Raw genomic sequence first — 27755 nt, forward strand, 5'->3', positions numbered from 1 at the left:
ACTATTTCAGAGAAACACTGCCAAACTAGTCACTGGGTATTTTAACATTGGCGTGCTGCCTGGTGTAATGCTTACTGACCAAAAAGTCAGGGGGGGGGGACGGACACAAGAATTTCGTGAAGAATTGAAAGGTTACAGAGAGATGTCGCCTTTTGTAAGTAAAAAGGGGGGGACAGCATCTTTAACATACAGTAAAACTCCAGAATTCCATGACGTCCGTTTCTCCCGTGGCCTATACATCTCTATTAATGGCAGCAATGGTTAGGGGAAGAGCCAACATTAGGTAGATCTTTCTTTTTGCAAAGAGTTCTCCTCATCTGAAGTTGAAATAGGGAAGTCACACAACCTCTCTGGGGTATGGACATTCCTACAAAGATTTAGAACTGTGGAAATAAGTGAAATTTACTGTGAGAAGAGCCCGAGTTTCACAAAACATTAAACATCTTTTAAATTAAATGTTTATGCCATGCTAAATTCAGGAAGGCGCGTTTCTTTTTTTGCAGGCATGGTCACCCATAGTCAGTGTTTCAAAAGCTTCTATACTATTGTCTTTACAAATAATATTCTAATATTTTCTGGTAGTTAAGGGTGATGAACATAGTCATCTACAGTATAGACTGCAAATGTGATATTGAATAAATACTGAATACAAGTTCACATTCACTTTATTTCTTTTAATTCAGTTTTTGCATTTAGACCGAAACATCTGTAATAAGTGGGGAAATAACATTAACACTCCGGCTGTCAGACTTACTATAACATTCACAAGTTTTAGACATAAAAATATCTACATAAAACATGCAAATAATATAGGATGAATCCATTGATGTGATGTTCCATACAATTCACTTACGAGGAAATGTCGCCTCAAGATCACAGTCCATGATTTCTGGCTTTACAAGTCTACTTCTAAAAAATGAAACAAAAAACTGAGGTTTTAAAAGTGCTTGGATTATGAAAATACATGAGGACCAAATGTACTTTTCTCTCAAATGCCTTTTAGTCCAACTGTCTGCATACAGTACAGTGCCTCTTTCATACAGTCCCCATTTGCTGGTAAACCAGGAATAGAAATATTATACTGACAATTTGCCAGTGTTCATAAAATGACTAACCCAGAAAACAAAAATAGCTTTGCTTTTAAAGTAAGGGTAACGATTGCTTTGCTTTTTCTGGGTTAAGCAAATCCAGATTGTTAAAACAGGAAATTTCCGAGCGGCACAAACGTTATCCTGCATTAAGGGTCTCTGTACTAAAGTAGTATTGACGCACTTTATTGGATTTCTGTAGGAAGAGGAAACTCGGCGGCTTCCAATGTCGCGCATTGATGGAATACTGCGACATGTAGGAAATCGCCATCATTGTACAGCTGGTTAAATCTCTTCACTTCATGGTGTCAGGAGTAATAGCGACTTCTGTGTCCGGATGATACCGTTAGTGGAAGTGTTAGTGATGAAAGAGAGGATACCTCCCAGTAAAGGCTGTGAGACAGAAAAAGTCTATAAAGCATGATCATGGAGACCGACTGAGACAGGATGACCCCAACTGTGATAATCTGAGGGGGAAAAAAAAAACAAGTATGTCACAATATTATGCAAATGACAATTGTAGCTTTGTATAAATGTACGTTAGTGTAGTCTTCCACTAGCAATGCTCCTTACACAGGTGTCTTTTTATTCTTGTGGGAGTCTCCTAGGAAACCCTCCGTTTTGCTTGAACTAGGATTGCCCCCAGCTCAGGGGGGGAAAAAAAAGTAGGCCTTGTCCCCTGCAAGCCAATCTTTACTTATTGCGTACAGTAGATGTTATCCACCAGTTATGAGAGAGGGTTGGCTCCTCTGGACCCTTCCTTGGGTATGCTAAGAATTTAAAGCAGAGATCTGCCCTGCCAAAATATAATTGTTTTTTTTTTAACTGGCCTCAAATCAGGGGGGGTCAGTCGAAGCAGATCCGTGGTTCCCTGATTTCCACACACCCTCTGCTTCCCGTGGTTCTATAGTTTTCTGTGTGCCAATTTTGACATAAAAGTACAAATATGGCTGCAGGGTCACACATAGAAAGTCACAACTTTCTATTGGCCACCGATAGATCAACCTGCTAGTTGCTTAGGAACCAGAGGGGAGGGGGGGAGGGAGTCGGTCTCTGGAAATCAGCGGTCCGCCCCCCCTTTCAAGTAACTAAAAAAAAACACAAGCAGGCGGAACTGCTGCTCTAATAAGTAATTTAAGGTGGGATGCTTTACAAATACAAAAAAGGGTAACGTCACCATAAATGGATGGAAGTATTGAAATATTGGTTACATATATATTTGAAGCATTACATTGTTTTTTTTGGTGCTTGATTGCGATCATATGCTTGGCTTCCATTATACATAGAAAATGTATTCCAGCATCCACAAGAGACACTTCAAATGCTTTACATCTTTTCAGTCTTTGTGGCCATTTTCATTCTAAAGAGTAGGTTTTGTTGAAGGTTGCGATACTAAACGACTAACAAGAGAGTTCTAAATAAATGTCACATGGTACACAGCACACACGAGGAACAAACCTATGAAGTCTTAAAAGCTCCTTATACTGTACATATATTGCATTTATTAATTTGCCTGATGGTTCAATAAATGGTTTCGCAACCTATGATGAAACTTACCCACAGGAATGAATATAGTTTTTACATTGTATGCCATCATGATAACCAATTTGCTGATAGGGCATGTAAGCTTATTTCCCCATGCTTTACCGATATACTTGAAGTAAAACTCCTTGCAACCTCAAGGATGTCACTTTATCTGCCTTAGCATGCGTCCACGCTGCCGCTAAATGCGCTTGGAGCGCTCACTTTAATTAAAATCAATTTGTATGTCCACGCGGCGCGGGCTCGTGCACGTACGCTCTCCCAAGCTAGGCGCTTGGGGAGACAAAGAAAATTGATGTTTGAGCGCGCTGAAGGGTCACATGTCCCTTCAACAACCAATCAGCGCCAGACAATGCCCGGCCACGCCCCCAGCCCACACAATTTTGCAGGACAGCCTGCGCTCATGCTTGGAGAGTTGGTGATGTCAACACTCAAGCATGAGCGCGCTCAGCGGCAGCTAGTCTCCAAAAACTGAGCACTTTGAGGAAGGGATTTCTTTTTGATCCAAATGCACCACAGTAGGGTTAGAAAGGTATTTGCTATACTTTATATATTCCCAAAGCAGGTACTGTATCTTTTAAATCTGCCCTTTATCAGTAGAAGATTTGCTACATTATACAATTCAGAGATACATTCTCAGAATGGCCATGCACCATGTCACTATGTTTTAACTAATTTGGAGGCGACTATGAGCTCTGCAAAGAAATTTACCAGTATTTTGTTTGCTATATATATTTTATTTTTAAGACATTAATTTAAGAACCACTCATGTTATAAATGGTACATGTAGCACAACAATCTAGTGTAAAAGATGAAAAATTAAAGACGTTAAAATGAGAGATTTTCTTTTTAGGTAGATCGGGCACAGTCTGAAGACATGTTGTAAAGGTTCTACAGGTCCTAAAAGGGTTGCAACCACTGCTCTATACCATATTGTATAATACAAGTGACATCCAAAGAGGTGGGTGAGAGAAAGGTAAACAATTAATCTGACGGAGAATAAAGCATATGTCCAATTAATGTCAGCAATCTCACACCAGCAATTATGGTTACTGTCTCTTCAATGAACTCCCGCAAACACACTTTTGTTAGGAAGATTGGCAGGGTAATGAGGGGGAACACCACACACCCAATAAGTGGATCAGCACACAATGGCAACAAAGTTTTTATTCCAGGAATGTTTTGAATATAGTGCACACACGCCTTTTTGTATTTTTATACATACATACATACCTTTTCTCTTTGATACTCCTCAAACATGAATGAAATGGCTACAAGACATGGGTGGCACAAAAACCACAAAAAGCAGCCCTGAAAAAGAAAAACAATGATTCATGACACGTTTCAGTTGCATTTACAGGTGCAGCCAACAAAAAGGGAAAAAATGGGGACTTTAGTACAATGTAGCTAGAGGATAACACAACATTGTGGTACTTCCAGGAAATCAAAAAGCATAAACCAATGAACTTAAACCAAATACTTTAGATGCCCTCGATAAGACAAAGCCATCACTATAAATCAAATCATTTTGCACAATTTTCCCTCTCAACAGAAAATGATGAGATTGCACAATGAAGCATACAGACAGGAGGAAAAGCGGCTTTCAGTTTGCTCATCAGTGGGCTTTAAAAAAAAAAATCACAGACAACCTGTTTCCCTTACAAATCCAATTCATAAGCATAAATAGGAAAAAGTCATTATTTGAATAATGTGACTGAATTAAGAGTCTTATCTGTGCATCTGAGAAGACATAAGAAGAACAACCACATGAAAATATATGTGAACAGGACAACTGAGAAAAAAGTTACAAAAACCTTGAGGGCATGCACAACAAGCATTTAAAGAGTAGCCTAAATATTTACTTTTCTTCATATTGAAATGGTAATCATACTGAAAGCAAACATTTGTCCAATTTGGTTTCTTTGGAAAGTAACCCTTTTGGTGCTAGCAGTACAGTGGCTCCTGAGAGCCGTGTCTTCTGCGATCATGACCATACAAATCGATTGGGGTAGCTGTTATATGATCATGACCATCTTGAGTGACTCGAAAAGAAGTGGAGGGATCTCTACGCCTGCTCCGATTGAGCAGTAACCAAAATCTTCCCTCAGAAAACAAGCACGCTTCTTGTAACTGCCCTAAACAATATAAGGTCCTATAAAGGGATCTTTACGTTCAGGGACCTACACAAGAACAGCCGAAAACTTTAGAAAACTTCCCTCTCCAAATAGGGGAGTGTTTGTCGATCAATTATTTACCCATATTCTAGCCCACTTTGTCCCTATTAGAGGGCCCAGAGATCAGAAGGGAGAAGTGAGGCGGATCTTACCCGTGTAAATGCCAGTTCAGAGCACAGAGACATGGCACAAAGGGAAGAAGCTAGTGGAAATTAGACATCTCCTCCGTCTCTACTCACTGTGTTCACAAACGAAATAAAAAATATGCTTATTGTGTATTATTTTTGTATCCATCACCAAAATGTTATATGCCATTGGTCCATTTTGGTCCCAGGAGGCACTGCACCTTTAACCAGAGTATCACAGGATCCCCAGCACTTCAGTGTCATGTGGTCGCTCCTGGAGCCACCACCTGACGAGGCTGGTCCTCTTGATACAGGAAGTAGAGGTAGCTCCACTTCCATCTCGATCAGGCTGGCAGCTCTGTCAGAAGTCAGCCCGATCATCCCGTATGAAAAACGACCATTTGCCCATGACGCACCCGACACTTAAATAGGTTAAAGTAGCAACTCACTATACTCTCCACAAAAATACATCTCCTTTGTGTTTATTATAGCAAAGTGGTTTGCTGTTATTTTTAGGCAATCACAAACTTTTTCAACTCTGTAGCCGAACTCTAGAGGGATCAGTTGGTGGGAGGTTAAAATGGCCCCTGCCATTCCTACTTGTAAAGACAAGAGGTTGCCATGGAAACACCCAGTGGAAATAAATAGGTTAAACATTTTTTATTTTTTAACTTGGCAAACAATTAAGATTTTTCAAATATGAAAAGTTACAAATAGCACTACATCAACTATCAGATTATGCTATGACATTTTGTTTCTTGGGAAGGTGGCTACTTTAACCCCTTGAGTGCAGCAAGACAAAATACTTTTACAAATAGAAAAGGCAGCAAAACGTAGTCATGTTTGAATAAATCAGTGATTTTAATTATCCAGACATCGACTGCAACAATGAGAATAGCATAACTAAGCAATGGTAAGCAGGGTTAGTCTTAAAACCTGACCTGTTGGGGGATTTTGAGGACTGGAGATGGGAAACTCTGAACTTAAACAGTTTTTTTTAGGTGTGCTAGAATACAATAACATGTCCCCAAATTATTGAGGAACCAACCAGGAAGTGGGCATTATTGGACTTGGTAATAACAAATATTCAAGTCAGGTAACATTTGTGAAACAGTGCTCATAACATGGTCGCAGTCGAAATGATGATCAAAAACAATATTATGTGGGATCAACAAAGATTTAATTTTAGAAAGGAAGATTTCAGTCATTAGAATCTACAAAGAATAAATTGAGATTAAGTTCTTGCATGAAAAAATATGGAAGATAAATGGGCAGTCCTTAAAACATTGTTAGAAAAGCACACCATTTTTGGGTAATAAATATAAAAGAAACATGTCTAATCCAATGCAGTTAAATAAGCAGTGAGGAGGAGGAAATGGAAAGGAACAGACAGGCATTTAGATCATTACAATCAGAAGGGACAGAGGCATCATATCAGAATTTTAAGGAATGCAACAAATGTTGGAAAAGGAAAATTAGATTAGCAAAAATGGAAAAAGAAAAAAGCATTACAATGGAAAGTAAGATCAACCCTAAAATGTTCAAGTACATTAATAACAAAAAGATTAGAAGAGATAATATAGGAAGGTGGACATTCTCTGTGTCTCCATGCATCTGTGACACCGACACACAGACTCTCACCCCCCCCCCCCCACACACACACACACTCCTTTCCCCCCCTCTGCCAGGGTGTGCATTGAAAGCAGGGGTGGGCAGAGTATAGGATGGCCGACTTGCTCCGCCACCAGCCCTCACACAGCCTCCGCTCTCCTCCATTTTTAAGATAGGTCTTAAAAGATTAGTAACACAGTTAGTTCTATAGTTTTGTAAAGCAAAGTAAATATTGCTAAATGAAAAAACATTGTGCGAATGTTGACGATTGACTAAATACATTTGGCTGACAGTGAGAAAAACATTGTGATTACTAGGTTAAGAAAAATGTATAAAGATTATAACTGGATGAATGGAATTTAGAATCCTATAACATCAACTAATCTGAAGATTCTCCACTATAACCAAATTCTATATACCTGAAAACTTGATATAACTGATTGAAATGATACTGCAAAAGATGTTAATATTGTCTCTGAATAAAGTGAGAGAAAAAAAAACCGAACCGTGGACTATTTGATATATCACTGAAAGGTGGGACATTTATTTGCACCCATCTAATGAAGCAAATCTTCAGGTGGTCAGGCAAATTATTGGAGACGTTGTAGGTATTACATAATTTATTTGCCTCTGTATTTACCAATGAGTCAACTAAGAAAATATTGAAACAAGAGGAAGCCACAACTTTTACATTAACTAACATTTGGTTAACAGAGGAAGAAATGTAAAGGCTGCTTGATAAAATCAAGGTAAATAAAGCCCCTGAGCCCGATGCCATACACCCAAGGATTCTTAAAAAGCAACGTTCAATAACAGCCAGACTGTTATATTTAATATTTAAGGACCCAATTTCCACACGATTGGCGTACAGCATCTATGGGGCCTATAATTAAAAATAAAGTTAGATCACAACAATGGAATTACAGACCTGTAGGCTTGACATCAATAATGGGGAAGCAACTTGAAGGGATAATAAACAGGAATGCCTATTGGGTAACAACATTATTAGTAATAGTTATCATGAATGTATATGAGGGATAGGTCGTACCAAACTAACCATTGGCTTTTTTGAGGAAGTAGGAGTTTAGACCAAGGCAATGCAGTTGATGTGGTCTATTTAGATTTTGCAAAGGCTTTTGATACGATGCCACAGGTTAGGTTCAGTGTACAAAATAAATTAATTTGTTTGGGTAAAAAAAAAAAGTGTACATGGATTGAAAACAGGTTGAAAGATGAACAGCAGAAGGTTGTTATAATGGAACCTTTTCAGGTTGGGCTAAAGTTGTAAGTGCAGTAAGTTATAAGGTTTGGCACTGAGGCCACTGCTTTTTAAAATGGTTTATTAATGACCTTGAGGTTGGTATAGAATATACAAAATAAGTAAACATAGGAAGGTAGAAAGGATGTTGATCCATGGAGAAAATCGATTATTTGGAGTCAGTAAGGAATTTATTTTTTCCCATATGAGACATCATTGGATAATGTTTCACTGGGGGTTTTTGTTTGCCTTCCTGTGGATCAGTATACTGTAAACACAAATATTGTCTTTCATCTAAATTTAACATAGCGTGAATGGACATATGTCTTTTTGCAACCTGATATACTATGTCATGGGTGCGCAAACTTCTTGAGCTGCGCCCCCCTGCCCGGGAGCCGCAGCGTTCATGCCCCCTCTCTAATGACTTGGCGTCAAATTACGTCGCGGGTCATGTGACGTTACGTGACCCAGCTGCGTCATTTGATGCATGTTGCCATGCCGAAGACCCAGCAGAGAGCAAGTATATGAGTTAGAGGCCTCACCCAGCATTTAATTTAAATGCCGTGGGAAAGAGCGCGGGTCCTCTGCAACCGCAAACGCCCCCCACATGAAATTCTCCCGCCCACCCGTTTGCGCACCGCTGTACTATATAACAGTTAGTGACCAAAAAGCAATGCTGTGGTGCTGCATGACATGACGTTATCATCTAGGATTGGTCACATGATCGCAATGTGCCGGATGGGCCGTAGGCGGAGGTTGCCTGACCCTCCGGCACTGAAAGGGTTAAGCTGCGGGTAGATTTATAATGTGTAGGTACTGCGGGGGGGGGGGGGGGATATTTGAGAAGCACACGATTGCACTAGACTGATAAAGAATCTTCTGGTCAGTGGTTTAAACATTGCCAGCACCAAATACAGCTGAACCCCGTTATAACGCGGTCCTCTGGTGCCTCCCGAACCTACCGCGTTATAACCGGGGTCGTGCTAATTTTTAAAACAAAATGGCTGCCACACGCCCGATCGGAAGGAGGCAGGAGTGAGGTGCCGGCAGCCCCAGCACTTCCCCCAGCACCCCGACCCCCAGGCATATTGGGTAGAAGGAGAAGGCAGGAGTGAGGCGCCAGCAGCCCCACCATGATTCCCAGCACCACCAGAGGAAGGGGGGTGGGGGGGTGTATGTATGTGCAGTGGTTGACAAATCACCAAAAAATCTACTCGCCACACAAAAAAATCTACTCGCCACCTAGTACCAAACGTGGGCTGCTTGGGCCAATATTTACTCGCCCGGGGGTTAAATCCACTCGCCCGGGGCGAGCAAATGTATAGGTTTGTCGAACACTGTGTATGTGTATAGTTTTAAAAAAAAAAAAAGTGTTTTTTTGCCAATTAAATATTCGCTCACACAGCGTTAGCGCGGTCCGCTTATATACTCCCAATATTTTTCAGCACTATTACAAACACAGGAAGCACTCATAGATCTCAAGTCAAGTCCTTTTTTCTAAACAACTAATTTTACCAGCAAGTTCACGCATGTTGTAATTCAGAAAAGAATCACTAATCCTTTGCAGCAACAACTGCATTAAACATTATGTTCTGTACCAGAGTGAACATGTCACGTTGAACAGATATATTTCTTTTTGCACTTAACCCTGGGCCATATGTGCCTGTATTGCACTTGAACTTCATTTAAAAGCAGCAGTCCCCCTACTCAAACAGATATTTAACTTACCCGAACCGGAGGTCCCCAGGAGCTCACCCATGGTCTTCCAACGTCCGAGGGCCTCCGGTTCCCCAGATATTTGTGTGCCGTTTTTGACACACAAAAAAGTCCGATCTAGCAGCTGAACTACAAACACGGCCACGGGGTGACCAACATAAATCTGCAATGTCACTGCTTGTCTATTGGCCGCTGGGGAGAGCACTAACCGTGCCTCTATTTGGTGTATGGCGGGCACATACTCTGCTCAGTACCAGAGCGGAAGAGCCAGGGGGTTCTTGGAATAAAACCTAGCAGCACAGAATACGGCTTTAAGGCCCACTCGCTGTACAAATATATGGCTACCCTAAACTGCCTCAAACTAGTTATAATCGTGATATAAACAAAAAGGGATAAAAAGCGCTTCTCAAACCTCAACTTCCTGTTGCATTGTTAAAAACTCAAAATTACAAAAAAACATCTTCGGGGAAATTATGTTTAAAGGCAGACTAAACAACGGCTTAAAGTCGTTTGTTACTTTAAACATGCTTAGAATTGCATACATACACGATAAGTGTAAGCTACGTGAGCTAGGAACTAAAAGGTTAATTTCCTAGTGGTCTTCCTGCATCATGAATGACATCACTAATTAAGGATGGCTTTTCCGGACTACCGAAAACAAGATTTTTGTTTTTATTTTGCTTTGTTTCACTACTGTAGACGTACTGAAGGGGGGAACCCCCCCCACTTTAAATAGGGTATAACTTATCCTAAAATAATAATGTATATTTATGAAACACATATTTTAACATCTGCATGTCTCATGGTTTCTGAAAACCGGTTTTATTCACCTCACTGTACAATTTTACACAGTAGTTAAACTGTAGCTAGAGATTCTGGACAATAACATGCTAATGAGCTCATTAAAGAGGTCACGTTTTAAGATGCACATACGTTTAAAAACCTGAATGTTTCCTTAGTGCCTTTTCCTCTGTTGAGCTCGAGAGGGCCCTGGATCTCCTTAACATATTTGATAGACCATCAGGTCAGAGGTAAAATGTGAAATTGATTAAAAAAATTAAAGTCTACGTGTAATAATCTATAAATAAATTTTTTTTTTAAAAAGTGATAAAATAGTGAATAAAAACCATCTCTAGGTACATGGTCCCCCTGTGTAGATTCCCAATGCCTTCCATAGGTATTTAACTCGGATAGAAACTAGAAAATAGAAGCACAAACAAAACAAGGCGAATTCTAATGCATCAGATTGTATTAAAGTATCAATGCACTCACAGAAGTATATCGATAGTCAGCTCATTGCACAGTGGGGATTCTTCAGCAGTTATGACACTGTTAGCACCCTGAGTGGTTCATTTGGCCTGCCTTATTGTCCATGATTGCTACCCAGGCCCTCCCCACCTCCTCTTGCTAGTTGTGCTGTGGTCAGAGTCGTCCACTGTGCAGTTGGCCCAGTCTCCTCTTGCATTAAGCATCTTGACGAGGCGGTGGGACCGACTGCACAGTGAAGGATGCCAAAGGTGGTCCAACCAGTAAGAAGCAGCGCTGGAATGGGCCAGTAGCAATCCTAAATCTGCAGAAGTGACATCCACTGGAGCAGCAGCTCTATCTTGCGATGAGCCAGCTGTCAATATACTTTTGTGAGTGGGTTGATCATTACTCTACTTCTTTAGAAATTGCTACATTAGAAGTTTCTCCTGGTTTGCACTTTTATTTTCTAGTTTCTATCAAATTTTGGAAGAAGGAAGCACAGTGGCAAAAAAATCCACTCAAAAGACAGATTGGACTGGGAGTGAAGTCACAAAAACTCCACCTTACAAGGTACAGTAAAAACAGGGAACCCATGAGTGCAACCAAAACAGAGACACGTACTTTTGCAAATGTGATGTAGAACTCCCGTTTCATTGTGCTTCTCTCCACAGTGATTATCTGGTGTAGACCACATGCCGACGAAACAGCGAGGCACATTTTCAAGGCAATCAGGAGTGTCCCAGCTAAGCTCAGGTGGGCGTGGTAACTGTGGTGAAAGGTATCTTCAAACAGCTCCCAAACTAACAAAATAACCTGTAATGCACAAAAATAACATTCAGATAAAATGTAATATGAGAAGGATGCTGCATTTGTCAAATAGGTCAGATAAGATTATCTGCATCAAGGAAAGGGAGCAATTCTTAAAAGTAAATACAGACTTCACTCATTCATATACTTTTCTGGGATATACAATGTATAAAGCAAGTCTGCCCCTTAACAGGAAACACTGTTATATTATTCATTAGATGTAACTACCCTGCAGTAGACCTGTAGTAAAACAGAGATATAAAGTACAGACCTGGGCAGTGACGGCCACGACAGCGATGCCGGTGGATGTGGGTGTAGAATCCCACTGTAGGGGTCTTCCCTGGGATTTCTTCCTTCTGCTGAGGGTCCAACCCATACATAGGCTTAGCAGCAAGTATAACATCTGCACCTCCGAGGCTATATCACATACTAGAATCAGAAAAGAAACAACTTAGTACATTTCAGCACTAACCTTATATTTATTTTATTCATGATTCACCGACTTATTTAAAGACCGTTTATGCCATTCCAGCACTCAAATTGTAATTTTTGCAATCCACTTTTTGTTGCTTGACAACTATGAAAAATGACAAAGTTATCATGCATTTATAAGTCCCTTTATCCTGGAGAATTCAGTTAAGATGACTATAGAGGTATACCATCTGTGCACAGAACATGTGACAACTGATAATACTCAAGTAGAAGCAAAAATCAGGAGAACTACAAAATCTGGCATTTTAATTATCTTCATTCATATCAGTTACAATTGAAATACCACTAGAATTAAATGTTTCAATATTATGTTCCAGGCAGTCACATTTAAAGCAGAGCATACGGTCTACTTAAAACAAATGTGTTACTCGAAGATAATTTCAGTGACATTATTGGTAAAACCATGTGTGACTGAAAAAATTACAAAATAGACCAATGGCTCTGGTAGAGGATTCTCTAGTGTTCCACTCTTTCTTGCATTCTACATCCCACAAAAGATAAAATACAATTACAAGAAAAGGACCAGTAGCAACGTTCCTACACATGAGCCTATCAGTATTCCAATCCATTGAATCATGCAGGTGTGCAGAAGTTGGCCGTTTTACATAATCACCCTGGGAATCCCGAGTCGGCAAATGGGTGTGAAATTTACAGAATCAGATGGCCAATGTGTTCAAGCACTTAGAAAGCCGCCGATTCTCATGTTAAACAATACATACAAAAAAAGGATACACATTTATATTACAGATTGCATAACATTATCACGAAAACTCACATTCTGCCAAACTTCCAATGAAAGGTGCTCCTTGGCCATCTCTGGAATACCTGAGATATCACAATGAAATGATTACCAAAACACCACATTCAATAAATAGAAAGAGCACACAAGTCAAGCCTTTTTTGTATACCTTAAGAAATGCAGATAGTTTGCGAAAGCGGACACAGCTTGTAACAGCAGTGAGGTTGACAAAACCTTGAGTACTGTATGCATTGGTCCACCTTTCTTAATACTCTGCCACAGAGACTGGATATAAATACAAGCAGCTACAAAGTATACCAGCACAAGCAGGAAAAAGAATTCATGTAATCCTATGAAAAGAATGAAAAACACACAACTGAAGTCTAAACACCTGTAACATTACATATGGTAAAGTTAATAACCAAACTCAAATACAATATCACATTGCAAAACATTCAAATTACCAAAAGGGTTATAATTTTAAAATGTGAATATAAACAGATTGGTGAAACAGTTTATTTTAACATGAGTAAGAAATTATGGTATCTGTACCTCTGTAATCATTGAAGCAGCAAAACATACCAAATCTTCCTTTTTTTTTAAAAAATAAATAATTTTTTGTTTTTGTTCAATTCTTAGTGCCATTATTAGTTTTAAAGCAGCAAAAATTGGAAATATCAAATATGGATTTAAAAAAAAGGAAATTCGTTCTGTAGTATTGAATAATTATTCAACTCAATGCAATTTTTGTTGGTTTTAAAGCAACTTTTAATTTTTATAGCAGGCTTTTGCCCACAGCCAAGCAGTGCAAGATCTTTGCAACACTTTCCTGTTTGGGATCATTTGTTGCAAATGTTCCCAGCAGTTGGAGCTGTAAACTCTAAGGCTGCGCTTAAAGTGACGGTGACGTCACATCAAAACAAATGTATTGCCGCCGTCGCATGCGCTTATAGTAAACGCGACGCGACGGAGAGACGACTTGGTTGCGATCACTGGAAGTCATCTGTATTTGATTATTCCAGCGACAGCTGCCTGACGTCACCGTCACTATAAGCGCAGCCCAAGGCTTCTTCCACGCTGCCGCTGAGCGCGCTTGGCGTGTCGAGTTCAATGAATGTCAATGTGTCCGGCCACACTCACACGGCACACGCACAGGCGCTTGGAGAGATGAAATTGATTTCCAGGCACGCTTCTCCATTTTGGCTTTATTTTTGCTAAATAAATCATGACACGGTTTAATATGTCATGGGTTGTTGTTCATCTGAGGTTCTATTTACCTAATTTTTAGACCTGCTAAGGAACAGATTGTTATTATGTCCTATGTAAAACCATAGAATTCAAAGAGGGTGTACTTTCTTTTTCACACAACTGTATGTGTTTAAAAAAATAAAAATAAACAAAAAGCTCAGGTGGTATTATTGCTGCCTTAAGACTCTACATGCTGCTTTTGCTCTGATGACTCCCAAGGTACTAGAGGCAGCTTCTTACTGTAGAGAAGTGCTGTCAAAATCAAACCTCACCCTTTTACATCAATATAATTTGGGGTCTGTGTGCATCAAACTGTTTAATGCAACTTTGGAAGCCGCCGCCAATTTCGGATATAAAAACATTAAACAAAAAGAAAATGTATTATTAAATGACAGTTTATATGGTGTGTAATATGGCTCACAAAATGTGGATTGTCATATTACAAACTGAATGACAAAGTTTTTCTGTGCTTTGCATGCTACTTGAACTGGTGAGGTCACATGATCCAATATGCAGATGGAACCAACACCAAATTAAAAAAAAAACAACAACAAACCACACACACCTTTCTGGATAAGGAAAAAACCCTGAAATCTTTCTCATCAAGAATTTATTTTCTCCTTGTCCATCCATGACATGAGGGATTAGGGTCCGCCCATCTGAAGGTAGGACACCAATTTCTGGCCTGTGTGCGGCCTTATAAGTCCCTTCTATGCCTACTTCAGGTCAGTTCATATAGCTAAGCTTTGGGTGCATACATATACACTCACAGAAAACGGAAGGATAATATAATGAAAAGAAAATGTACTGCAAAATCTGTGCAAGAAAAGACAAATAGAGGTAGGAGCAAGGCATGCACTGCCATGGCAGGACTAGGAGAAAAATTAATCAGCGAGTTAAATTTTCGTTCTCTCTCTTGTCCCTTCATTTCAGTGCATAACATGAGGGAATATCCCAAAGTAGTTCCCCCTAAGAAAATGTTGGGTTGGGCAAATGATCGCGATACTACTACCTGGAGGACTTTCCTTCCACAGGCAGCTTCTGCTGATGTGGATACAGTTCGCTGGTAGTGTTTTGAGAACGTATGTAGGGAAGACCAAGTTGCAGCTTTGCAGATTTGTTCTGCGGATGTCTGTTCCATAGTTCAAGATCGCATAGTCCTGATCGCTCAGGTAGAGTGAGCCTTTATAGAAATTGGCAGTGCGTTCCCTGACACTTTCAGAGACTGTATAAATGAGGTTTCATATCCATTTGGCTGTCTTGGAAGTTGGTTTTCCCTTTTGCCGCAAAAAAAAGAAAGAGAGACAATCTTCTGGATAGTCTGAAGGATTCCGTCCTGGAGATATTGGCCTTTAGCACTCGCACCACATCTAAGATGTGCAGACATTCTTCCTCCTGGTTTTTTGGGTTTGGACAGGAGGGCACCACCCACTATTTTCCTGGTTAATGTAAAATGATGAAATTACCTTTGAGCAAAAACGTGGTACTATACTGAAGGGGCGGGAAGTGGGGGCAGCTTTCAATGTCAAGCATCTGATTGGTATTGAATGGAGAGATTCAAAAATGTGTGTCTGTAGTGCTAGATTTAAATCCAACAGAGGTACTGGCTCTGATCCTTGTTCTTATTTTTCTAGTTCCCTTTAAGAATTGCTGAACATATTTTTGTTTTGGGATTTGATCCTGAAAGAAGCCGAGTGCTGCCACTAGGACTTGAAAAGATGATTGACTGAGACCCTTACTGAATCCCTCCTTATTAATGCAAATTATAGGTTCACATTATTGTTGACGCACCAGGATCTCAAAATTGACCTAATTCCAAAATGGATTTTGGATGTTACTGGTTTTCTAGACTTGATCAGTGTTGGATACTTGTACAGAAAAATCTCATCTTCTTAGGATATTCTTTTAACGTCTCCAAGCTGTAAGGTGCAACATTCGTAAGTTTCAATGGTTGATTGGGCCCAGTGTGAGAAGGCCCAGGAAAATTGGAAGCCGCTAAGGAAAGTTCAATTACATTTATTTTAGCTCTGTCAACCAGGATCTTCTTGGCCGGTATAGGGCTATTAGTGTGGCATTTATGCCCTCGGTTTTGGGTTTCTGCAATGTCATCTGAATGAGAGGAATTGGTGAGAAGACATAGACCAACGGGACCTGCCACTTTCTGGCGAGAGCATGTACTACTGATGGCCGGTGGTCCCAGTGTCTGGAAAATAAAAGGCATTTGGTGTTGAGACCTGTTGACATGAAGTCTATTGCTGGTTGAACCCATCTGCGAACAATGTGTTTGAAAATGTCTCCTGCGTCTATACCATTCCTGCTCAAAAAGTTGGCTTGGCTTGGTGACCTGCTATTCGAACTGCTGTAATTGCTGGAAGTTTGAGCTCTGCCCATCTGAAAATGTTTGTAACGGCTCTTTCAGCTTGAACACTCCATGTGCCTCCTTGATCATTTATGTGGGAAAGTGCTGTGATATTGTTGGTGTATCTTGATCATTTGACTTTGAAAACGATAGGAAAATGCCAAGAGAGCTTTGAAGATCTCACTCATCTGCAGTATGTTGCTTGAGACTACTGCTTCGGTTGTCCAAATTCTTTGGACATTCGGATGGGGAGCAAACTGCCAAACGTAAGAGCTTGCATCTGTTATTAGGAGAACTCAATCCACCGGGTCTAACAACCGACTCTTTGCTCAATTGTGTTCTGGTGTCTACCATGTCAGTGACCGACAAGTTTCTGGTAGGTTTCAGGGTCTTGGTCTTTTGAGTGATCGGTAGCTTTGAAAGGACGGTCTCTAACATCTAAATTAAGTAGGAAAATGGGATCTTCTGTCTTAGGTTAATGCTTACCCCTTCTCTCTCCCCCCTCCACCACAATGGTCCCCACTCTTGGCAAAATAGAGCTTTACCCAGAAAAGGGATATAAATTAGCTTATAATTTCTATGAAACATTGGTGGCCCAGGGTTTCAGCCAGTGCTCTGAATGTGGAGACGGAAGCTGCAGAAGATTTGGCCAGTAATCTGGTTGCATGAAATGAAGCGTTGCAGAGAAATTCTAATGACTGACATGATAGTGCAGTCTTTCAGAATCTTCTGACGGGATGCTCATGATTGCATTGCTTCCTGAATACTGGAAAACCAGATCGTTCTTACTAGACAAGTCAACGCAAATCATAGGCTTGAGGAATGATGTGGAATACGGCCTCTTTTTAGTAGGCCATCAATCATCTAGTGTCCCTGAAAGATGGACATTCACTTTAGGAGAATTGCCCCAATCTTCCTTATTTTCTGATCTGAACGGGTATATTTTGTTGCATTTATTTGTAGTTCCACATTTGCAGTCAGGAAATTTGTATTTGCTCACAATTAAATTCTTATGGACCGAAAGGGTTCTGGTTTCTTTTTTTTAGATCTGTAATTGATTTTGTCAAGGTTATTAAAAAGGTCTCCCTTTTCCTCTGGTAACCATTGGGCTGAAGCCATTTCTTTTATCAGTTTGACGATATTGTCAAGGTTAAATTTGGACCGATCTTCTCTGACCTCTTCATCTGAGGATGAATACAGATATGGACCTGATGTACCCTCTTGTTCCGAGTCTGGACCAGAAAAATCTGACTCCGATTCATAGAATCTGATAAGTCTGGGACATGTGCTTGAAGACAGCAGGGCTTCTTTTAACCTTTCTACCATGGGTTTTAAACCAATTGAAGAACTGATATCTGCGCAGGTGCCTCCAGTAATACAGTTTGCCTGATCTAAGTTGCCTGGGTAACCCACAGGCAGCCTTTCGCTACAACCCCTACAATTTAGATGCTTACATTTAACAGCACTCCCCACCAGAGCATGCAGAGATATAGATATTTTTTTTTATTGATCCACCTACAGCGTAGGACACAGACAACTGACCTGCAGCAGGCATAGGAGGAGTTTATAGAGCTGCGAACAGGTCAGAAGTCTGTATCCTACCTTCAGATGGAAGGAGCCTACTTCCTCATGTCGTGTTGCCATGGAGGGACCAGGAGAGAATATATGCGCACATACGTACGTACGTACACACACACACACACACACACACACACACACACACACACAAGAAAATCATGTTATAAAAAGGTTATTGTAAAATTGTGAAAAAACCTTTGGCCACACAGGTGGCAACTATTCTTTGCAGTGAAGAGGCTCAATCCTTTGGACTGCAGAACTAATCCAAATTTTGCAGCAAAGGCCAACTAGATACTATTCTTACCCGACTCATCTGCACCAAAATGATCAAAAGGATTTCCTGCTGCATCGGGATTCAATAGCGTGACTTGAAATGCCATATAGTCTGAGTTGGTATCCTCGTAGCTCACAAGGCAGGTGTATTTGTCCACATATATTGTATGCCATGCTTTGGGATATACCATCTGTGGCAGAGTGTAGTTATAGTCTGTTTGATTCAAATGAACTATAAGGAAGCATACAAAATATAGCCTATAAGACACAAATGTCATTTAATTGCTGTACACGTGCAGTAGAAACATTTTATTTTACCCTTCACTGCTGAGGCAAGGTCTTCTAAACTTTATTGGCAAGAAGGCATGACATTGAGGAGGTTTGGAAAATGTTTTAGGTGCAATATACTTTCTGATGGAACAAATACCTCTTTGCAGCACAGCAGAAATGCAACAGAGTTTTGTATTTAATTTTACAGGTAGTAAAGAGAGTGTCCGGTTTTGGTGACTGCAGCCATCACAAATTGTGTGTGTTAAACGTAACATTGGTGATCAAGTAGTAAGTACTGCAAGGCACTATTACAGACATAAAAAACTAAATATATTTTTTAATGTTGCTCTAGGCAAACTAAACTGGACTGCAAAGCAAGTAAGATAGCTGCAATCTACAAAAACACTACTTTTACGAGTAGATTCATTTCTCACAAGCACATTGTCATTACCTAGAGCCACAGAGAACATGTACTTGTACCTCTTGATCACTCCATTTTTGGCTATCCATCCTTCTTTTCCTTTTAACTACCATTTTGTTTGTGAAGAGGGGGGGTTACACTTTTTTGTATGAGAGTTATTTTAATGGTGCTGTTTTTAACATGAAATACTTATGTTTTATACTATACATTATTTTCTTTATAAGAAACTATGTCCTTTGGAGACACATTGCAATATATAACATTGTGCATTAAGTTATGTGCCAGAAAGATAATCCCTCACTAAATTATTTTTTATGAAACCTGATCAGATGTCCTTGCCTTGTGTGGACATTATACTGTTTGCATTATTACAAATCCAGAATATCCCAAGATTAATCATGCATTCACACGACTATGAACCGACACGACTATGAACCGAGTGGTAAAACTAAAGGATGAGAGATGGAGCAACAGGTGTTCAGGAAGAGGTTTATTGCCACGTATGCTGGTAGGTTTAACCATACTATAAAAGCTTAAACAATAGCACCCGACTAAAGCGGAACAGATACTTGTCAACATGCAAATGAGGCCGGCATCGCAAGTAAGGACTCAAACCCCATATATGGAATACACCGAAACACAATGGCCCTAATTCTTCGGGGGCTGGATTATCCCTGGAATAAAGTAGAGGATGCTAAGAATCCCCAGATGTTAAACAAAAGCTGCCATTCAACGCTAAATTTGGCTACCTACAATGGCAGACTCTCTCCAGTAAAGACTAACGTGACAAGATTAAATGGGATATTGTTGTCCTTAGTAAAATAAGTAGAAAAGATGAAGGCCTTATTGAGTTTAAAAAGCAGACACCTATTCTATTACAGAGGTACAGAAAACGGAAGAATCGACAGAGTAGGTTTCAATGTTAACAAGAGGTGGAGAAACAACATAGAAGAATATGAAAGCTCATCGGAAATGGCCAATATCATCAAGTTGGCAGAGATACAGGATTCCTATAATCCATAAGTATGCCACAACATCAAGTCAGACAGACAATACAATGGTAAACCTCTACCATGAAATCAACCAATTTAACAGCAACGGAAACAGTCACATCAAGACTATTTTGGGAGATTTCAATGCAAAGATGGGTGCTTAGCAGAAAGACAAACCATCAGTTGGTAAGTATGGTTATGGGAACAGGAATGAACGTGGAGACATGTTGGTATCATTTGCACAATGTGAAAACTGCTACATCAGGAATTCCTTTTTCAAGAATAATCCACAATAGAAAATAGACCCAATGGAATAAATTAAATGGACTGTATACTAGCTAACAAGGAACACAACACTGAAGACTGCACAGTCCTTAATAGTTTTGACACAAGGAGCGATCACCGATTGCTGCAAGTTACATCTGAATGCGAAGATGGAAACAAGAAAAGCAACAACAAAAAAACATCAATAACCTCAACAGCAGCAGCAACAGAGAATTTCAAATACAACTGACAAATCGTCTCAGCTTTCTCGAAATGCATGGTGACAAACAATTATGAAGAATTTATAAAGATTGCAGTTGAAAACGCAGAAACAAACTGGAGGAATCACTGACAAAAAAACAACAGGATAAGAAAATATCTGATGAGACAAAGCAGTTACTGAGAAGACAACAAAAAATGAAGCAATCCCAAGATGCAAGAATAATAATTTAATATGGAGAGCTGTACAAGACAGTCTACAAATATAACTGAAAATGTAAGAAAATGTAACTTATCTGGTGAAGAAGACTATTGAAGATAACAAAAGCTTGAAGAGAAAAGCAGCGACTTATGGTTGGGAAGAAGCAAGTCATGGCACTCAAACAAGATGATGGATCAACAATGAAAAAAAGATGGTGCACTCATCAGAAAGAGAACTTCTACATGAAACTGTACAAGAACATATGGCATAATCTAGAGGATAAGCGAGATGAAACCACCAATGATGTATACCATATGTCCTTCCAGAAGAAGTGGCAAAAGCAATAAAATCCATGTAGAATGGGAAGGCTCCAAGAGAAGATGGAATTACAATGGAAATCTTTAAAAGCAGGGGTAGTAGAGCAAATCTTTACATGCTGCTTGAAGAACAGGGAAATTCCAGAGCAATGGACTAATGCCATAGTTATCCTCGTCCACATTAAAAGGAGACAAAGAAGACTTCAAGAACTGCAGACCAATCAACTATGACCAGTCTATGACTAATCAGTCTATGACCAATCAGTCTATGACCAATCAGTCTATGACCAATCACTTACAAGATTTTTACGAAGATACTTGCTAATTGGCTGCAACAGACCCTGGACTTTGCTCCGCCTAGAAAACAAGCGGCATTTTGCAGTGGATACAATACAATGTACCACATCCAAGTAGTACAAGAAGCTATTTTCCCAAGTAATTAATACGATCTACAACTCAATTTAGGAATCATAGATTGCAAAAAGACAAATTGGATTCTGTCTACACCTCAGTGGTTCTAAAACGCATTAAGACAAAAAGTGTTGAAGAATCGTACATTGATATTATAAAGAACATTTACGAAAATGCCACATCAGCTACTAGATTACAAAGATACAAGCAAGATGAGGATCAGCGGGGGGAGTGTCGTAGCGACACACTGTCACCAAAGATTTTCACAGCATCACTAGAAGAATTGTTCAAGACATGGAATTGGTGAAGAAAAAGGAATTGAAAATCAATAGTGAATATTTGAGTCATCTACAATTTGCAGATGACTGATTTTTGCCACAAGAAGACCTTCAGCAACAAATAAGAGAACTAGCCGTAACAAGTAAGGAAGGGGTCTCCATATGAATCTTAGCAAGACCAAAGTGATGTTTAACTCCGTGAAATAAATAGAACAGATCTAGAAGTCAAAGACTATGTCAGACTCAAAGTAACAATGGATTAAATCAACAGGAGAATGAAGATGGGATGGAGCACATTTGGAAGGAACAGAATCTTTCAAGGGAACCTTCCACTGTGCCTCAAGAAGAAAGTTTGACAATTGGAGAGAAATCACAAATATTTGGGTTTACTCAAACTGTAATGGGCCAGATCAGGGGGAGTGCGGTCGCACGGAATCTCCCTTTTACTTGAATAGAAGTTTCCGTTCAATACTACCCTATTTGACACTATCACAGTTTAACTAATAATCCTCAATGAATTCCAGGGGGAAAAAAAGAGGGTAGTGTAGTGAGATAAGCAATTCTGGCTTTTAGAGGTGCCTCAAGAAAGACTATATAAATTAGGATGCAGGATTCACTTGTTTAAAAATAAACTATGTGGGGATATTTAACATTAATACCCAATTCAACATTGTACACAGCATTTTATGGTTCAATAACTGGGACTTATGAGATCTGTTTTTAAGTGTGTCTGTATATAGTACACATTTGTTTTCCTTTTAAAATGAAGAACGAAAATGTTGAAAACGGATATGGCAAATCAACATGTTGTACCCTACATAACACAAACCAAAGCCCCTAAAAAAAGAGGCAAACCAATTTATCATACGATCCATAAAGCATTAAAGGGGAGGGGGAGTAGCACCCACGTGACACTTGTGCCAAGGATAACCTCTCAGGACAGCTGTACTCCTCCACGCTTCCCTGCATCTTTAACCATTCCTCCTCTCGATACAGGCAAAGGGTGGCTTCTTTTCCAACAGCAGCAGCAACATCGCTGATTCTGACACGTAGCACAGCTTGGTCCCCTTGAAAAGAGAGGATATCTACTTAAAATCAAACATCTAGTTCAAATAAAACATTTTAGATTTAGTAGGTTCTATGGAGCTAGGACATGTGGTGCAGAATCTTATTAACATTGGTTACAAAAGTCATATCAATAAAACAAACAAAAAACAAAAAGGCTCAAACTATTGACATATTTAGTTTTAAACCCTGCGATTATATCAGGGACACGAGTCAATTTTAAGTATATGAGTTAAAAGGCGCCAAAAAGGATCCTATGGAATAGCACCGATTAGTATATTTGGGCCATAGTTTTGGTTTGCTCTCCTAGACGGAATGGGATGTTTGGCCACGACCAAAACACTTCCGGCATTCCGGCGCTGGGCAGCTCATCGTGTTGTCCACACCTGCGTCCGACCGTTGTCCGCCGCGCACCCGACCCAACTAGCAAAGCGTGCCGCTCCGTCACCTGCATGTTTAAATTGCCCACGCGGAACCGCTATACTGCCTAGACAGGCCACTCCAACGCTCCATCTTTAAATGTCGCAGTGGTGGAACACGGACGGCGTTTGGACACGGTGAAACGTCCTAGCAGCGGACATTTCAGGTGGGTTGGAGGGAAGGTGTGAGGCCTGCGCATGGGGAAGTCTAGGATTGATAAAGGGAGCGAGTGCTGTGTAAGAAGGGAGAAATGGGGAGTGTGTGTTAAATAAATGGGCAAGTATGAGGGTGAATATGGAGTGTGTAAGGGGAAGGTGTGCATGAGTGAGGTGTGATGAGCAGGGGAACCACTGTTTTACACAATAAATGACCTAATGTCTCATAGTATGATGGTGCATCCGCTCAACTAATGAGGAGCTACTAATTCATGTGAAACACCTGCCCCGGTTAATTGGTAGAGTCCATATTATACCCCACAAATGACAAATACAATAAGTGATACCAATTGCTAAAAACATACACGAACTAGCTGAAAGTACCTGGCTCTGCTCTGGCATTCTCATTATTTCAGCTACATTGATTGCTCTGATCTCAATGAGGTGTGGGCAAGTCAAGTTCAATGAGATTCCATTCTCTGATGGGATCAAGTAATTTGTGACATCATATGTGATGACATCAGCAAAGCATGGGGTAAGAGTTATGGCTGTGTGTCACGTTAACTTCGAAATTTCCAGTCTTTTGAAGGGTTTGTTTACAAACCGTAACTACACTTTAAGAAAGTTTTTTCAGTTTAATATTAATATATATATATAGATCTATATATATCTATATATATCTAAAATATATATTAGTGGTTGACAAATCACCAAAAAATCTACTCGCCACACAAAAAAATCTACTCGCCACCTAGTACCAAACGTGTGCTGCTTGGGCCAATATTTACTCGCCCGGGGGTTAAATCCACTCGCCCGGGGCGAGCAAATGTATAGGTTTGTCGAACACTGTATATATATATATATATATATATATATATACAGTGGTTGACAAATCACCAAAAAATCTACTCGCCACACAAAAAAATCTACTCGCCACCTAATACCAAACGTGTGCTGCTTGGGCCAATATTTACTCGCCCGGGGGATAAATCCACTCGCCCGGGGCGAGCAAATGTATAGGTTTGTCGAACACTGTATATATATATATATATATATATGTGCATCTGTCTGTGTACAAAAATGTATATATGTATGGTAATAAAAGAGCCTGCGTGTCTGTCCGATCCGTAGCTGCCCTTGAAACACATACACATACAATACACACACGTTAAAATCACTGCAGTTTTTAAAAGGTTCAGTCCGTTATCTTGATTATAAATGGTGTCCAATTGTATCCAAACTGCTCCATCATGCAAAACTTGGTTATGATATCTTAAGGAGGTGTCTAAAAGCATATAGTAAATACATATATTTTGAAAGTCAGATGCCCATATGGGGTCTGAAGGAGTGAGAGGTGAAATTGCCAACCCCTTGGAACTGCACCTATACAAATCATACTACTCATGCAAGCCAAGATCTAGGAGTGCACATTTGTGATTCGGTTTGCTTAGGTACAGGTACAGCACTTCAAGACTAGTTGTTGTTTTTAAGAAAGTGCAACCTGGGACAGCTTTAAATCAAGGCCAAGTAACAATGGCCTTTACCATCCAGCCCTCCGAGAAAACAAATGAGTATACGCCACTGCATTGGAGTCTCATTCGTAAAGCAATAGAAGGGTGAAAATAGATACATATATGGCCATTAAATGTCATCCATCAGGTATAGATTTAGCTAGCCAACATAGATGTACACCTTTTATTGCATTGCACTAAACATTTGCATAATTACGATGATCGATAATGGGCGAGTGGAAAGGTACAGGGGAAGGTCAGTGTTTGAGAGCTGCTTGCTATGAAGCATGGGATTGTGAGGAGATGGAGAGGCTTCCTTACACATTCATATTAGCAAGTCCAGCATCAAGAACATCATCAGCAAACCGCTAGCACAGTTTCATGCCTTTTGTGTGACCATGCCAATATCTAATAGACTTCTTTTCAGTTATAGTAGTGTGCAGAATGCATGTATTGCCTCCTGGTCAGTTATAGAGGTGTGCAGAATGCATGTACAGTATCTCTTCCTGATCAGTTATAGAGGTGTGCAGAATGCATGTATCGCCTCCTGATCAGTTATAGCGGTGTGCAGAATGCATGTATCCCCTCCTGATCACAGTTATAGCGGTGTGCAGAATGCATGTACAGTATCTCTTCATGATCACAGTTATAGCGGTGTGCAGAATGCATGTATCGCCTCCTGATCACAGTTATAGCGGTGTGCAGAATGCATGTATCGCCTCCTGATCACAGTTATAGCGGTGTGCAGAATGCATGTATCGCCTCCTGATCACAGTTATAGCGGTGTGCAGAATGCATGTATTGCCTCCTGATCAGTTAAAGAGGTGTGCAGAATGCATGTATCCCCTCCTGATCACAGTTATAGCGGTGTGCAGAATGCATGTATCCCCTCCTGATCAGTTATAGCGGTGTGCAGAATTCATGTATCCCCTCCTGATCAGTTATAGCGGTGTGTATTGCCTCCTGATCAGTTATAGAGGTGTGCAGAATGCATGTATCCCCTCCTGATCAGTTATAGCGGTGTGCACATGTATCCCCTCCTGATCACAGTTATAGCGGTGTGCACATGTATCCCCTCCTGATCACAGTTATAGCGGTGTGTATTGCCTCCTGATCAGTTATAGAGGTGTGCAGAATGCATGTATCCCCTCCTGATCAGTTATAGCGGTGTGCACATGTATCCCCTCCTGATCACAGTTATAGCGGTGTGCACATGTATCCCCTTCTGATCACAGTTATAGTGGTGTGCAGAATGCATGTCCAGTATCTCTTCCTGATCATAGTTATGGCGATGTGCAGAATGCATGCATCTACTCCTGATCACATAATTTTGGGGGCACAGACCTATACCCATCTGAGCCAGTGAATGTCACCCTTATTTGAAGGGTTCTTGCTCAAAAAACGTTGGCACATCACAAGGTCTCTAACCAAATAAATGTGCCATGTGAGGTGCTGTAAGGCTTGATCACCAGGTCAGAGCTCAGAGCCAAAATGCTGGAAGCAATGCATCGGTGTCTTGCTTTGCTCACACACTGTACCCACCATGAAACACAAACGTGACAATGTGCTGCCCTCGGCTGCGCCACGCCAGGGCACTGTCAAAGCTCCCGTGCACGGTCCTGCCCTGACCCATGTGCAGGAGGAGCAGCACAGCGAGCAGCAGCCCCAGCATGTCCCCCGGTCCTCTCTCCGCACGGTGACATGTGCAGCTCCGGCCGCCACATCTACAGCCGGAGCGCTGACGTCACGCGAGGACGGGGTCCCATAGTCCAATGAAACGCCGAACGTCCACCAATCAGAGGCGTCACAATGGGCGGGTCCGCCGTGGCATGCGAAGCTTCTTCCCATGCGCGCGTGCTACGTGTCCGTTGCTAGGGGGAGCCGCAAAGCGAAGGTGAAGAAGCCCACTGACTGTCGTGAGATCTGTGGGATTTTTTTGTTGCTACCCATTTTTTTAGGATGCCCCGGGAGTCTCCCCCGGTTATCCGTCACCGCCGGGACTGGAGCTGGCATGAACCCTAAACTGAAACAGCTTGCCAGGGAGCGGTAAATCGGTGACAATCACGTGGGTGCATGAGAAACGCCTCTCTTGCCAGTCACGTGATCGCCCCCGTGACGTCACGACGGATTTGACTCGGGACGCGCAGGGACCGGCGGGCACGGCACGCGCAGGGACCGAAGAGATGAAGCGTCACGAGCCGACCGGGGGCTTCACTAAGCGGCTGCTGGTGACCGGCGGGGCCGGGTTCATGTAGGTGCGCGGGGAGGTTCACCATGTCATTAACACTATAGTGTCCGCGAATAGGCGTTATACTGTGATCAATGTTTTATTGCGCCCGGTGTGCAGCGGGGAGACTTTGCTGCGGCCCCCAATGTGCAGAGCATCGGGTTATTGTTGTTATTATAAGCGCCACACGTGCTGATTAGTGCTGTGATTGGTGTATGATAAGGACACTACGCATGTAGTCACACCCGTGGTGGAGATGCCCGCAGGTAAAGCAGTATTATTATTGGGGGGTGGAGAGACTGATCTGTTCATACGGCTCTTGTAACCCGCTGTATAAAGACTTGTGTTGGTGGAGGAGAAATGAAGAGATGTGTTTATTACACACGTTTATATCAGGGGTCGCACTGGGATTGTTTTTGTTTTTTGCCAAGTTTATGATTTCATTTTTCTTTTGAAAGAAAAGTTGATTTATTTTAGGAAGCCTGTTTCCCTTTTTAGTACCCACACTTACTTACTTATATATATATATTTATAAAATATAATCAGAACAAGCTTACCCACAATAGTAAATCCAGAATCCTTTTTACTCATATACTTTTTAAAGCCATTTTGACCACAAATTAGGTTTATATTGTTAGGTTAAGAAGGGTTTCTTTGTAAAATAACATTGGAATTAAACACATCAGTTATTGAATTCAATCAATATATATTTTATATAACACGTCCCTTCAGCACAGTTTGGGTT

At 40.7% G+C, this 27755-nt stretch overlaps 2 protein-coding genes across 4 annotated transcripts in view; one reads left to right on the top strand and one right to left on the bottom strand.

Annotated features, from left to right (window-relative positions):
* Positions 1-647: 647 nt before the first annotated feature.
* On the bottom strand, positions 648-26832 carry GPR180 (G protein-coupled receptor 180). 2 transcript variants are annotated; one of them, XM_075590860.1, is made up of 9 exons: positions 26326-26830; positions 22541-22699; positions 18290-18490; positions 12970-13150; positions 12837-12886; positions 11841-11998; positions 11384-11575; positions 3864-3941; positions 648-1555 (listed from the first exon to the last, which is right to left on the bottom strand). In XM_075590860.1, exons 1-9 carry the CDS (start codon positions 26453-26455, stop codon positions 1397-1399), a joined length of 1308 nt encoding a protein of 435 aa, XP_075446975.1. In that variant the 5' UTR covers positions 26456-26830; the 3' UTR covers positions 648-1396. The 2 variants fall into 2 exon arrangements, with proteins under 2 accessions (XP_075446975.1, XP_075446976.1); XM_075590861.1 differs by lacking the exons at positions 12837-12886; positions 12970-13150 and having other exon boundaries at positions 26326-26832.
* Positions 26632-27755, top strand: part of TGDS (TDP-glucose 4,6-dehydratase) — a 34789-nt gene continuing 33665 nt past the window's right edge. Inside the window, exon 1 of one of the 2 annotated variants that reach the window (XM_075590863.1) lies at positions 26632-27038. Coding sequence is in view for 1 of the 2 variants with exons in the window: in XM_075590862.1 (XP_075446977.1) it covers positions 26967-27034 (68 nt within the window). In the remaining variant the exon portion in view is untranslated. The remainder of the gene's footprint in view (positions 27039-27755) is intronic. The other variant, XM_075590862.1, reaches the window with a different exon arrangement.

This window comes from Ascaphus truei, chromosome 3 (genome assembly GCF_040206685.1).
Source record: "Ascaphus truei isolate aAscTru1 chromosome 3, aAscTru1.hap1, whole genome shotgun sequence".
NCBI classification, from domain to species: domain Eukaryota; kingdom Metazoa; phylum Chordata; class Amphibia; order Anura; family Ascaphidae; genus Ascaphus; species Ascaphus truei.